This window comes from Dermacentor silvarum, chromosome 3, assembly GCF_013339745.2.
Source record: "Dermacentor silvarum isolate Dsil-2018 chromosome 3, BIME_Dsil_1.4, whole genome shotgun sequence".
Lineage (NCBI taxonomy): Eukaryota > Metazoa > Arthropoda > Arachnida > Ixodida > Ixodidae > Dermacentor > Dermacentor silvarum.
Genome location: NC_051156.1, coordinates 20,337,733 through 20,352,993, shown reverse-complemented (window position 1 = coordinate 20,352,993; position 15,261 = coordinate 20,337,733). Strand labels below are relative to the sequence as shown.

The 15,261-nt window shown below is 50.0% G+C and overlaps 1 protein-coding gene across 1 annotated transcript in view; it reads left to right on the top strand.

Annotated features, from left to right (window-relative positions):
- The window catches only part of LOC119445366 (myeloid leukemia factor 2), a 40,936-nt gene that overhangs the window by 22,557 nt on the left and 3,118 nt on the right, over nt 1–15,261 (top strand). The window contains exon 5 of the mRNA XM_037709673.2: nt 11,345–11,459. Within this exon, the coding sequence (XP_037565601.1) occupies nt 11,345–11,459 (115 nt within the window). The remainder of the gene's footprint in view (nt 1–11,344; nt 11,460–15,261) is intronic.

Below are 15,261 nucleotides of genomic sequence, written 5' to 3'. Positions count from 1 at the left end.
CAAATGGGCAATCAAGATTTTAAATGCAACAATAGCTGGCTTGAACACTTCAAGCAACAGCACAGTGTGTCCTCAAAATCGGTTGTTGCCGAAAGTGCAGCCATGGACTGTGACACCGCGGAGGGATGGCGTAAGCATGGGCTGAGCTCCCTACTTCAGCAATATAGAGACATTTGCATACTAACTGAGGCTGCATTCTTCGATATTGTCGCCGAAGTGTGCACACACTACACCAGGCGGATCCTAATTGGGAGGAAAGGAAAGCAAGGAGCGTGCTGCTGTGCTGTTCGGTGCAAATGCGACCGGCAAGGACAAGCTTCCTTTGTTGATACTGGGCAAGGCGAAGTCTCGGTGCTTCCGCAATGCAGCGATACCTAAAGACTGCATATATGAAAACAATGAACTGCTTGGATGAGTGCATTGGCTCTTGAGCATGTGTGCCTGCTGAGCCGAAAGTTCAAGGCAAAGCATTGCCATGTACTTTTCGTTGTTGACAACTGCCCAAGCCATGGGAAGATTGACAATCTCAGAATGATCACTTTGGAGTTTCTGCCAGCAAATACAGAACTTGCCGCAAAAAGAAATCGCGCTGGTTCGCCGCCCCTAGTGCCATGCTCTCCAGCTGGCTCAAAAAACGTAGCATACAAATATCATCCGCACTGCCCTCAACAAAGTTGCGGACGATGTTCACGGAATCGATAACTGCCGCGAAAGCGGGCGTGGTGGTGCTTGACTCCAAAAATTTGGACTTGCTGGATATTCCGGACTTCAAAAATGCACCATCAGGGTTCCCATTGAGTTCATGCATTTTCGCACCCAATTTTTCGGACAAATTGAGACCCCAAAGTTCGATTTTGCGGACTAAATCGCTCTTTCCTAGCCGCGCTACCCAATCTTGGAGGCCGCCATGTTGGATTTTGCACTGGCTTGAATTCCAGTGACTCGCTGTATAGCCTCCAAGATTAGAACACGCGCTATCAATAGAGAGCTCGCGCAATCCTCCAGTCTCGGAGGCCATGCCATCGTTGTAACCATTTATTGTGGGATTTTTTTTTTTTTAATTCGACAGCAATTATATGGACACTTCAAGCGGATTTTCGCCGTCGGCGTCGCCACCCTGAGGATCCATACAAAGTCCAAGGGCGATAAAATCATCGCCGCGCGCCCGCCGTATGTGCGAGTGACAGCGCGCGGGGGACGCGCGCTTTCATGGAGAGCGAACGCACGGCGGAGGCGACTTCCTCCCTCGTGCGAAAGGCCGTGGGGTGGGGGTGGGGGGGGGGGGGGGGGGGGGCGACTTCTACTCTTCTAACAACTGCGTACTTAGCGCCAGAGCGGTTTCTCGCGCGCAGCGTATCTTGAAAGCGATCTCCAGACGGCTCTGACGTTTCGTATGGGCTGTGCTCTCACCGCTCGCAGCGATAGACCGCACGAACCTTCGCTCGCTGTGGGCTGCGGCGGCCGCGCTCGCTCGTGCGCGCTGACACCACGCGTGTTATTTCAGTGAGTTTTTTTTTTCTCTCAAGTTTCGGTTGCTATTTTGAACGTGGCGTGTACACCGAGCAGGTGTCTCGGAGACCCATGTCTCAGTGATCGGCGCTACCTCCTGTACCTTCGCGAGAGCTAAGCGGTGCGAAGCTCGTTTCTTGGATCTCCATGGCGAACTCCGTTGGCAGAGATCGCCAACGCGGTGGCGTTCGTGTCGACTGTACACGGAGACGACGTCATTGCTGCGCAAATCCAAGCAAGTCGATCCTCTCCAAGCGTAGTATGAGGCAGGGCATTATTAAAGATTTTTTTTAAAGCCGCACTAATGACTTTTTTTTTTTCGGCCGAACGAGTTTTCTGGACTATTTTTCAGTGCCCACGAGCTCGGAAAATCGGTTGGCGACTGTATGGAGCGCCCTAACCTAACCGCCGCACGTTGCTACTAGCCGGAAACTTCGAATTATCCGAATAGAGCCGCGCGGGCCATTCACATTATCCGGTAGAATTTGCATTGAGAATGACGGGACCGCTCAAATTCTTCGAATTAACCGAAATTTCGAATTAACCGAGTTCGAATTATCGAGGTTTTACTGTACAACCGTGATTTTGCAGCCTATGAATCAGGGCATTATTGAGACCACATGAAAGCTATGCTGTTGCCAACGGGTTTTTCGGGCTACAAAAATTTGGACTTGTTGGATATTTCAGTCTTCATAAATGCACCATCAGGGTTTCTATAAAGATTGATGAGGCATTGTGTATTTTATTGCATACAGTGCACACACTTCCAAAATCGTCCTGCAAAAAGTGCTTATCGAAGTGACTGTCGGCCAGTGTGAAGTGCTGAAGCCTACCGATTGCTCTGGTTTCATGTCTCTTGGCGAGGTAGGCGTCGTGTTGTTCGCTTCCAAAGCTGACTCACTGCCCTTGTTTGTGCGCAAGTACAGTGCAGTCCACTTATAACAATATCAAGAACGAAAAATCCGATTGTTATAACCGATCATCACTACCGTATTTATTCGAATCTAGGCCGATAGTTTTTTTCAAATAATCACACACGAAACTCTAGGGTCGGCTTAGATTCGAGGATTTTAAAAAACGCGCCAGTTTTTAACTGAAACTGATAAATATGGTGCATTGTTAGCGCCATCTAGAAAAGTCAGTATCGCAGCCGCTACTAGGCGCGCCAGTAGCCAGCTGAAGTACACGAGCGACGTCGCCATTTTGACCTGCGTCGTATCGGTAGTATCGGTATGGTGCAGCATCGGCGCGCGGTGTGGCGTTATCGTAATGGCACCAAATGGGCGATGCCACTATAGTGCCGCTTTCTAAACGAATACTGTATTTACTCGAATCTAACGCGCACTTTCAACACGACCCTAAATCTGCGTCGGCATTTCAAAATGGCCGCCTCGCACGCGCGTCGTGCCTAGCTACCGTAGCATGCGGAAGCTTCCTCCGTGTGCTGCAGTACACGTGCTTAGGCAATAGTCTACCGTCTGTCTTCACGTTCTCAGCGTCTGCTCTATCAGCATGAAGTACCGAGTTCATCATGATGCCGCATTTAAAAGGAAAGTGATCATCTGTGCGGAGACGGACGGAAATCGGGCCGCATCACGGGCGTTCGGAGAATCCGAAACTTGCGAGCGGGACTGGCGCAAACAGAAGGAGAGGATTTTCGCCAGCAAAGCAATGCGGAACGGTTTCAGTGGACCGAAGCAGGACGTAATCTGCGACGATCCACTCCGGCGATACGATCAGGCTTGGCCCTATCTTGAAAGCAATCTGCGACTGGTAAAGTCCGCCGCGCGCCGTGTTTTCGCCGCGTTGAAGCGAGAGGCATGCTAGCACGAAGGCGCGCTTCGTCTCCAGCGTTTTGACAGTTCGTTTCCGCGGTCAACGAGCGAGGTGTGTTCATGTTTGCTTGAGCGCGCGTGACATAGCGGTCTACTAATTTGCTACCGCATTCGATGCATCGCCTTTCGGGCGAAACTGCGACTTTTTTTATTCATCGCAACATCAGTGCATCGGGAGGAAATCTATTTTTCCAAATTTTTCCTCGCGGAAAACTGGTGCGCGTTACAATCGAGGAAGCGTGAGAATCGAGTAAATGCGGTAGTTGTGCTAGCCGTAGAGGCATCGTCAAACGTTCAAACCGGGCGGAACTTCGGCATCGGTCTGTCGTTGGAGGGGGCCACGGGAGATGGTTTTTGCGTGCGCCGCAACGTGCGCTCCTTCCAAAAATGCAGCATCTCTAATGCGCTGGATGGTACTGAATATAGCGCACTGTTTGAAGATGTCAGCAGTAAGGAAGATAGCGACGAGGCTAGCAGCGATGGTGACATAGAATGAGCTCGGCATGTTCAAATTTAATAAATGGTGTTTCATTTTGCGAATGCTGTCCTCGCTTTTTCGTTCGGCCTACATTCGAGGTAAGTTTTTTTTTTTCGGACTTCGAACTTTTGGGGGGTCGGCTTAGAATCGGAGTCGGCCTAGATTCGAGTAAATACGGTATATCTGGAACTACCGAACATACCTTCGAAGCTCCGAAACCACATTTGCCGTTGTACAAAGTAGGCACTGAAAAATAAAACGCTTATTTATACTTCTAAACAGCGTGTCAAGTGTTAGGTGTGCTGAAATAGTCGGAAATCTCCACTTGCTTTTGTAGGAGTGTCGGGTTCACAACCGCGTTGTGCATCACATCCAGCTGCTGTGTGAACACTAGCGGCAATAATTTAGCTTGCACTGAGCGATTCGATCGGGGTCGGTGTCAAAGACGGGCCATGTCAAGCTTGTCGTCACTGCTGCTGTCATTGCCTCTGTCGCACGCCGCCGCCGTCGGTCATGACAACGATTACCCCATCGGATATTGCTTTGGAAAGCGAGGCAGCACTATCTGTACTTGGAAACTCCTCCATTGAAGCACCACCTGTTTCATCGTCAGTATCGACGCACTCTCAGAGCTCGGTAATGTCAGCGGCTTCCACCTCCACCGTGTTGGTTTCACTATCATGCGGGTTTTCGCCCTGGCACACAGTGTCCGCCTTTTCTGTTGATTGGCATGGCCCTTGGTTGCAGCCGTCATGATCGCGGCACTCCTGCGCGGGCTCGTACTTCTTTGAGTCTTGCAAAATTTGCAGCTTCGTCTCAAGCTACACAGCTTTGTGCTTTATCGGCACCATCTTCTACTAGCTGGGTTGTCCGCTGCTTTGGGGCTGCTTTCACGCTCGCTGAGAGAGTGTAGAAAGGGCGAGTGCCACTTCATTATTGCTTTTTTTTTCCCTCTAGCTCTTCACACATGGAGCATAGTTCCATAGCATAGTGGAGCATGATCGCGGGCGACGGTGCAAGGCAGCTGGCGCCAAGTTATGGTGTGCTGCACCAACTCGCGATGCTCTCCTGGGCTTTCGCAGTCAGCACACAGGTGGTACGCGCTGCGTGGTTATGGTGGCAGATACGAACTTGCGTAGGCTAACTTTTCATCCCGTCTCAGCATCGTTTGTTTAAGGAGAACTTAGCAACGCAAATGTCATAATTATTCTGCATGGTAAACGGTGCCAAAAGGCAAAATTTTGATCGCTATATCCGGTATGCGGTAAATAAGATATTGTTGCGATGCAGAAGAACAGGACAAGTAGACAAGAGACGATGACGAAGTTGTTGCTGCTAGCGCTTCTGCTGCCATGTTCTAGTGTCAGCTGGTGCCCTCAGCATTTGCCTTGCATAAACATTTGTGCTTGTTACCGCGTCACAACATTTTGGTGGTGGTGCAGGATACCAACACGGAGCTCCGCCGCATGAGCCCTGACACGATGACCGACGGCCAAAGCGCCACAATGACCGACCGTCCACCTCAGGTGCAGCAGACTCCGTCATGTTGTCCTAGCCGCGAGAACCATTGACCTTCAGTGGCACCGATGGTATGGACGTTGAAGACTATATTTCCTGGTATGAGCATGTAAGTGAAAATAATCGGTGGGACGCAACGCTAATGCTAGCGAATGTGATGTTCTACCTCCGAGACAGTGCTAGCATGGTACGAGACCCACGAACACGACATAACAAGCTCGGATGTCTGCAAGGAGAAGCTTCTAGAACTCTTTGGAAAGCCCTTTGGCAGTCAGCTGGCAGCGAAGAAGGAGCTGTCGACCCGTGCTCAAACGTCGACGGAATCTTACGTGGCGTATATTCAAGATGTCCTCGCACGCTGCCGTAAAGTTCACAAACATGGAGACGGAAAAGATTGGCCACATCTTGAAGGGAATAGCAGATGACACATTCAACCTGCGTATCTGCGAGAACTATGACTCGGTGGACACGATCATCAAAGAGTCCTGCAATTTTGAACTGATGAAGAGTCACCGCATTGCGCAGCAGTTCAACAGGTTACCAAATACAGCTTCGATGTCTTCGTGTGAGGACCAGCCACTTGGACCTCATCTGCCTGGACAAGGAAATTTGACGTAGTTAATTCATCGCAAGCTCGAAGCCATGTCTCCAGCCGGTGCTCGTCAGCATTGCCAAGACAATGCTTGTTCTGTCTCGCTTATATAGGCTGTTGTCAGACAAGAGATGGCAAATTTCGGCCTCCCGTCTCTCTGCCCAATTCGGGATGCCACTGTCAGTCAGGACCGGCCCTACCCAACCACTGCGTCCCAGTTTTCAGCGTTTCCAACTCGCTGTCGTAACCCGGCTGACTGGAGAACGCCGGACGATAGGCCAATTTGTTGCTCGCGTGTTGGACATATCGCTCGTCATTGCCACAGTCGTTGTCATCGCCCCCTAGGTAGAGCTTCCCGTTCAACCGTCCGGGTTAAGGTTCTCGCCGTTTCTCTGTGCATCCTCCGGCTACGAATACTGACAACGTACCGCTGACCTACCGTACAAGCAGGTCACCATCGCTCCTAAGTGATTGGTCTCGTTCACTGCAGTCCTGCTGCTCTTCTTGCCCTGCGTTCGTGCCACCGGAAAACTAGTCGGTGCAGCTCTTGGAGGAGACGCTGCATCAATGGCCCGGCCTGGAAAACCTCTGATAACTTTGCTTACCCGTGGAAGTACAGTGTAGACCGCTTATAACGTAAGTCGCCGGAGTCGCGAATATCCGCATTATAAGCGGTGCCGCACTATAACCAAAGCAACAATTATCAAGGCCCGCACATATGCAAACCATGTGCACCGAGCCGCCACGTGTATGCGACAGTCGAGGAATGTGGCTAGAACGTTTGCATTCAATTTAATCGAATCTCGTTAATTCGAACCAAATCACGCGGCGGCGCCTCCGACCGGCATTGCGCCGGCACCGCCATAGAGTAAAAGCTTAGGAGAAACCCCTCAATGTCAGCGCGCGAACAAAAAGAAAAGAAAGAAATAAAAACGCGGCGGAAATTTCACCCTCTCTCAAATGGTAAGGTCGCTGATTCTGCGTTGCGCCGGTGTGTACGTATGTGTGTACGTGCCGACGTCTCAGCCACGCTACCGTAGCCACGCGTAGAAAATGGCAGTGAACCCTTCATTCTCCTTTATGCTTTCTCTACTTTCTAGTCATGTGCTGACCTTCCACGCTGTGGCTACGGCACAGAGGGAAGCAGCGGCGCTGTCCCAGGCCGGCCAACGCCCGCTTCCCGATAACGGCAGAAAACGAAACTTCGGGGAGCTGCCGCCGGACCGGCTGTAGCGGCGGGGGCGTGCACTGTGACAGTCAAAAGTGAGGGAGGTACGAGGGAGGGCAAGGGGAGCCGCCGAAGCAGCGGAGTTGCCGAGGCGAAATCCGCTTCCCTGCCGCTCTCCTCCCTCACATTCCACGGTCTCTGCGTGCGCCCTTCTCCGTGCCGTGCCGGCGCCACCCGCTCCCTGAAGTTTCGTTTACTGCCGTTATCGTGAACCGAGCTTTGGCCGGCCTTGGCAGTTTCGTGGCCCTCGCTCGCTATGCGCGCCGTGGTATTTCACGACTCGCACACAAGATTCTGGTTTCAGCCTCACTGGCTGTTCGTTCGCACCACGTGCCCTTCTCCTCCACTTCGTCTCTCTTTCTTCCTCGAGCACTCCTTGGGGCGCCCGTTTGAGGGGAGCGTTCACTGTCTCCGCTGGCTTCCATACTCCCAGGTAACCGGTATTTCGTTTCCCGCAACTGCACTATAAGCGATACGTGTATACGTAGAGTGCTATGGGAAAATTAACAGGAGTCTGAAAAGACCGCACTATATCCGGTCCTGCACTATAAACGGTTATGTTATAAGTGGTCTATACTGTAGTATATTAGATGTCGAGGTGGATGGAGTCCCTGTCTAGTCTCTCGTCAACACAAGTGCGCAAATGTTTGTAATGAGTGCCGCCCTTCGCAAAAGACTTGGAAAGGTCCTCATGCCTGCCGTACCGTGCACAGTACACGTTGCCGACGGCAGTACATACGCCACCGGTTGTCGGCATGTGTACAGCACGAGTAACGATTGTCGGCCACCAAACCACCGTCTTATTTATTGTGTTAGAGCGCTGTCCGCATGACCTGATTTTGGGGCTGGACTTTCTTTCAAACCATTCTGCCCTAATACAGTCGACGTCCGATTTCCCGGACCCTCAAGGGACCGCGAAAACGTCCGGAAAATCGGGCAGTCCGGAAAAACGAATGCACTTGAAAACGCACCTTTTTGGTAGGTATTTTTCGCTGACGGAGAGGGTCACGGCCGGAGTACAAGATTCTCATTGCTATTCAGCCAATGCATCGTTTAGGTGGCTCTGAAAAGAGCCGTTTTTAAAAAAAAAAAAAGAAAAAAAAATACGACGTGGCCGGCGCTACCTCATAGGTCAGCACTTGGGCGCAAAGAAGTCGCTTATTTTCTTTTGCACGGTCCGCTTGCCCGCGATCATATCTGCCTCAACGTCATGTTGCCGCTGTACACCGATGACAGTGTCATCAGTGCTCGCGTCAACTCCGAGCTCGTTGGCTGTGTAGAAGCTGGCTCTTCGTTCCCGGTGTCGGAGTCGTCTGAATCCTCCGTAACTTGACGAATGATTTCGTCATCGGTCAACTCCGCACATAGCTCGAGGTCTTTGTCAGCGTCGGCGAAGCCCTCAAAGGTTATCCCGGCTGGAATCGACACGCCGGCAGCGCGCAGATCGTCGAAGGCAACGTCCGCGGATGGCAGTTCGTCACTTTGTCAGTTCGTCCACGGAGGGCACTTCGCGGATGGCAGTTCGTTCAAAGGCGCGGACGAAGACGAAGGAGCAGTCAGTGCCATCGCTGTAAACGGCGAATCCGCTCGACGAAAATTGCAGCACGAAACAGCTAGGAACTCGGTGGATGCTGAAGGTCGGGAAACGTGATCACTGAAGATAGCGTGCAGCAGCAAATGATCAACCGCAGACACGACCGCAGAGCTGGCAGAGCTACAAAACAACACTGCGAACGAACACAGTGAGGTTTGGCTTGGCTAAGCTACGGCTGGCAACGGATTGACACGTGCGGTTTCGAGGTTACGGCAGCCGCGGCGCGGTGCGGCGGTGCTGCTGGCCACACCTGCGATGCGAGTATGGTGGGTTCGAGGATAAGAAAACAACCAAAATGGCGGCGTCGGTGGTGACTTTGGGTCGGCGGTTAACAGTAAAAAGTCCGGGAAATCGGATGGCGAAGGCTATCAGCGTCCGGAATTTCGGACTTTTTAATTAATACATTGACTCTATGGGGAACTTGACGGTGCCACAGATGAGTCCGGGAAATCAGGCATGTCCGGAATTTCGGGCGTCCGGGAAATCGGACGTCGACTGTAGACTGTGCTACCGGTGTCGTGCAGTTGGGACTTTCCTTCTGACAGCAACTTTGTTTTTTATGCACATCCTACGTCACTGTGTGCTGCCGAATTCACCCGGTTGCCGCCTCAAGCACCTACTACTGTACTTTTTGACGCTCGACCACATGTTCCTGAAAGCGACTACATCGTCTCTTCACTTGTCGACGTTATTCGGCAGCATGGCATCGCACTCCCAAGTACCGTTGTCGAAATTGTGAATAATTGTACTTGGCTTGTGAATAATTTTGAAAAATCCTACTGTACGGTTTTTTGGACTGCTCGATTTTTCGGACTATTTTTCAGTCCCCGCGAAGTCCGGAAAATCGGTCGGCTACTGTATCGGTATAAGTGGGTGGCACTGTGTATGTTTGCGCACAAACAATTTCAGCCTCTCCACTCGCACCACGGCAGATAGACTTCGGTCCCACGACACACACAACTGCTAAACCTGCACTCGTAATGCACGTGTAGACATAGCTGTTCTTAGTAATCATGTGTTCAACTTGGTGAACAAACTACTACGAATGCCAAACAAGAGGGAAATTGTCATTATTAAATTTAAGTCTTCTTACCCAGTGTGTCACAGTGTTCTGGGTGATTGGTCAGGAATGGGCACATGCCCAGCAGCATAAGTTGTCTATATATGTCCATAAGTGTATCCAGCGAGGAAATGATGAATGCCTAAGAGCCAAACAAAGCTTTGCTTTAAAATTTAGCTGTCAATCGCCCTTTAAGGGAGTTGCATCAAGAGTTTGCTCAGTTAAAAGCAGAAATAGCAAATGGGAACGGAAAGCAATCAGGATTGCAGTTTGTTAAAAGTTGAGAGAGAGATAAGAATGATAAAATATAAAATAACCCAATATAAATGTAGAAAAGATGTGTGGTAAAATTCAGCTAAAGATATTAAAATAATTAGTGAAATTATTAATATATTGCAATATGCAGCTTGCAAGAAAAATAATTTTGTAGAGGAATCATGTAACTTTTTTTTTTTCTTTCCATTCCAAGCAAGCTGAATGCTACTTTAATCCTTTGACTGCGTGGTTTCTTTCGTCTGCTTCAGTGGACATTTTGTGCAGCATATAAACTGTCTCTTCACCATCGTTTTCTTCCGAAACCGAATTCATCAACAGCTTACAAATCCCTTCGTTTGTCAAAGTGCAGATGCCACACTGGTTTGCCATGGCTTTCCTGCTGATTGGCGACAGAGCACTGAGACATTTGCTCCACCGGCTATTACAAATTTAACTTACAAGTTTTGGGCTTTTTACGGCGTCTATATAGATGGGTACAACAGGTACACGATGTCCATTTTTGCGCAAGTTGTTTCTTCAGAGTCAGGGAATGCACTAAAGACAAAACAAGTATACTCGCGAGTGGCAGTCAAAAGATTAAAGGAAACTAAATATTGTTCTTTCAAAAGTAAGTCTATTTTTCTTCATTTTATGGTAAGATGCTGGTTAGAGAAAGATTTCAGTTTTTTTTTTTTTTCATTTTTTAATATTGGGTCATCGTGGCAGTTTGCCAAACTTGCCAAGTATAGTTTTTCATTAATTTAGAACACTGGTAAAAAAGTTAGCTAGGCCCAGGCAGAAGTCGCGGCACAGAAGGCTTCTTGCGTCGTACCAAGCATCATCTCAAGTAATTTACGGCTCAGCTTATTTTCTCGATAAGTCTAGCTTGGAGCAGAAGAAACTGCTGGCAAGCAAGCCTTATGTAGGAGGGACGACCTTTTGAGCAGTGCAGGTGAAAAGAAAGCACCCTGTAGCAGCCGAGGCCAATCGAACATGGGGCAGATCAGGTGTTGCCTTAGTGATCACCTCGAAGAGCATGCCAACGGTGTCAAAGTATGGCAGCAACTGCACTGTTGGTCATGCAGATGCAGGCCAAAAGGCCATCGACAAAAGGCATGCCGATCATCAAGGCCTTCGCAATTATCAAAGCCTCCTGTGTCAACACGACATCCAGTCAACTAAATGACAAAGAGATTGCATATCTTCATCATTCACATAGCTGACAGTTTCTGATGCAATCATGTTTTGAGCCAGTTTTTCTATCGTGTTATGCAGAAGAGGCCGAGGGCTTCAGCCACGAGTGGCAGCAGCGGGCGCAGTGCATGAGCCGGCCGCACTCCATGTATGCCGCCCTGCCCAGCCGCGCCCTACCAGCCCTTCCCCCCGCCAGGTGAGCGCAACTTGGCGATACACTGTGAATTATTTATTTAGTCCCAGCACCATTCGAGAGTGGAAGCTGGTGATTCTTCATTCTTGGGCAGATGTCTAGACACACTGTTTCTGCCAACATGCATCTATTCCAGCTTGCACCAGTTCACATGGAAGGTTAGCATGATCACTTACAGCTTTTCGATTCCAGTATGCACGCACCACAAAGACCAAGCCTTGAAATGTGACAACCTTTGCAGATTAACCCTTTGAGAGTCAAATTTTTTTTGCCTAATGCAACCCCCCAGGGTTGATTTTTTTTATTGCTGATTTAAATTCTTTGAAAGAACCTGTTTCGAAAAAATATGGTCGTAATTTTTTTAAAGTGACAGTAAAGTGAGGAAAAAATCATTTGTGTTGTAAAATACACAATGTCTAATCGTGAATAAGAAGATAAGCGCACTGAAAAATGGTTGTGTGCACGTCCAGAAACCGAAACAAGTGAGGAGCCTTCGTCTTATCGCCAACAAGGGGCTATAGAGCTTTTGTGGTCTCCAAAAGAGGAACTGCAAAAACGGCAGCATCGTTTGTGTATATACGCGGCTGCCTCAGAACAGGTGTAATCGCGCCGCGGTGGGCGATAAGCGGTCACCCTTTGAGAGATTTGAAAACAGATAGCCATCAGTTTAGTGCGTGCAACAAGTGGGATCCGCCACAGGAGAAAACCGTAACTTGCCGCCGGTGTGGTGCGCGCGCGCCTGGATGCGCAAGTGAGAGCTGACGCACCGTTGCCATAAAAAAACAAAAACGGAGAGGCATTGGGGCAAGTAAAAAATTCCACATGTTCCCGTCAAGTGGCAGCATATACCAAGCGAAAGAAATAAGTGAAAGAATCGCGCACTTCGCCGCCGCACGCACGCGCCTGCGCCCGGATACGCGAGCGATAGCCGACGCGCCGTTGCATAAGAAGAGAAAAACGGCGAGGCATTGGCGCAAGTAAAAAATTCCACGCATTTCCGTCGAGTGGCAGCACATGCCAAGCGAAAGAAATGATCGAAAGAAGAGCGCACTTGCCGCCGCCGCAGGCATGCGCGCGCCAGGACTCGCGAGCGATAGCTGACGCGCCGTTGCCATAAAAAAAAAAGGCAGTGGCGCAAGTAAAAAATTCCACGTGTTCCCGTCAAATGGCAGCACATACCAAGCGAAAGAAATAAGTGAAAGAATCGCACACTTCGCCGCCGCACGCACGCGCCTGCGCCCGGGTACGCGAGCGATAGCCGACGCGACGTTGCAAAAAAAGAAAAACGGCGAGGCATTGGCGCAAGTAAAAAAAACCACGCATTTCCGTCGAGTGGCAGCACATGCCAAGCGAAAGAAATGATCGAAAGAGGCGCGCTTTTTAAATGTACAAGCGTTACCGTACATGTACGCCATTGACCATTTTGAGGGTGTTCGAGGAGGTCGTACTTGTACGGTATTGACCCTGAAAGGGTTAAGGCTTGCTCAGCACTTCATGTGGCTTCTATCGTGTGGTGTCTACAGGCTTTCACCAAAAAGCGTAATAACCCTCCCCAGTGTGCCTTGGTAGCACAGACAAGTGACAAATCAGTTAGGTTAAAGGCAGCACCCATGAGGCTCTGTTTCAGGTAAGGCTGGCAGGAAAGGTCACTAACGAGCTCCTGTCCTTTTGTGATGGACTTTGTGGTCAACATACCATAAAAACCTGTGAGGGGTAGTTTTAGGTTTGCGAAATGCTAGGAAAAGCTTGGTCCATGTACAGTGGAACCCCAATTATAAGACTTTCAGGGGACCACGCAAAACTGTTGTATTGACACGTGTACTTGTTTATCTTTCACCGGTGACCGCTTTTCACCGGCTAACAAATGTTAAACATTATCGCTCGGCGCAGGACGCATGTATCGGAAGATTTTCTAACGCTATCGATGCTTCTATTCGTCGTCTGTTGTCACCGACGCTTATGTAATCTGATTGTATGAGCGACATGAATTGTCTAGCACAGGGGTTCTCAGGTACGTTCATCCCAGGGAACCCTGCTAAGCTCCATAAAGTGCCAAGGAACCCCCCCCCCCCCCCCGATTTAACCGAATTATCGAGGGTATCAAGAAAACAAACAAATGCTGCACTACGTCAACATGCTTTTATTTACTCAATGAATCGTCAAATCTTGTTTCTATTTAGCACAAGACCAGTGCGGAAGCTGAAATTCTCTTCATCTCATGACTGATTAGCGCTAGCAGCGGCGAAGGCCTCGCGACATCCTTCGCGGTGCGCGTTTTCATCTGAGACGCGCTTTGCACCAACGGGCGCACATCCCGATTATTTTTTCACACTCAGCTGCTCGCCAACAAATTGTCCGTCCATCGCGATGTAGCCGGTGCTTTTTATCTTTGACAGCTTTGCTCTGAGTAAAAGCGAAACTACTGCTTGCCGCAACCGCTGTCGACGAAACCGCGGCCGCTATCGACGCGATCATGGGCGGCGATCTTGCAGTTCAGAAGGCAGGCGGCTGACGCACGCACCAAGTCAAAACGAAACTACCTTTCGCTGCAAGAAGTGCGGACGAAACTGCGGTCGCTATCGACGCTGCCATGGGAGGCGACTACGCAGTTGTGAAGCCAGGCAGCCGACGCGCGCATCGAGTGAAAACGAAACTACTATTTGCCGCAACCGCTGCGGACGAAACTGCGGTGGTTATCGACGCTATCAGAGATAGCGACTACGCACTTACGGAGGCACACGGCTAGCCGCCAACGCGGTGTTACGTGCGGCGATAAACGCAAGAATAAAGGCTTTAAAGGCACAATTAGGCACGAAGCGCTTCAGCGTTGCTGTCACTCACGTGCCGCGTACGATTGCCGCTGAGGACCACGGCGATGCGGACTGCGCCGCTTCGTTTCGGTTGGACGCTACGCCGTTCTTGCTCTACTGCGGCGCGCATTTGCGGTGCTCCGCGTTTTTTTTTTTTTTTTTTTTCCCTTCAACGTATAGGTCAGTGCGCACGCTATCGGCACCTACCTTATCTACAAATAGGACAAAGGCGCATGGTGGTAAGTTACGGCCTCCGAGATTCAAGTGCGGAAGCTTAAGCGCGCTGCCCGTTCTCAGAGGTTGGGTGGCTACAAGCTGCTTGCGTATTTATTGCGCAGTTCGCGCGTTGCTGTTACGCACTGTGATGTGCTTTTTGACACTCGGGCATGGGTAATGGAGGTTCTTTGGATCGAGCGCACCTCATGTTTGCCGTTTTAGACACTTGTTGGGAGCGGGACCAGGGAAAATTTATCAGTGGCTCGCGGAACCCCGAGCAGGGGCCTGCGGAACCCGTAGGTTCCGCGGAATCCACTTTGAGAACCCATGGTCTAGCACTTCCTGGAAGACATGCGGGCACCAGGGAATAATGTGGAACATTCAATGACTCATGTATAAACGCCGACGCATTTTGCCGCTGATCAGATTTCGACGATCACCGACTGTTGCCGCTATCATTGTGCTTTGAGTGCAACTTACTTTTGTGTGGGCACAGGTTCGACCAGTAAAGTCTGTTTCGTCATTCACAGTTTTGCAACTGTTTTCTTCACCATCACTACTACCTGACAGTATAATCCGGGCGTCGTATAATCGAAAAACTAAGAATATAGGCAGGGTGACGCTCAGTCTTGCCCAAAAAATGGGTACAGACCGCCTGAATAAGCCCGCGGCACGAACCTGCACTGCTCCAAGGAAGGTAGATTAAACTGCAAAGAAATTACCGTACCATATTTATTCGAATCTAGGCCGATAGTTATTTTTCAAATAATCATATACGA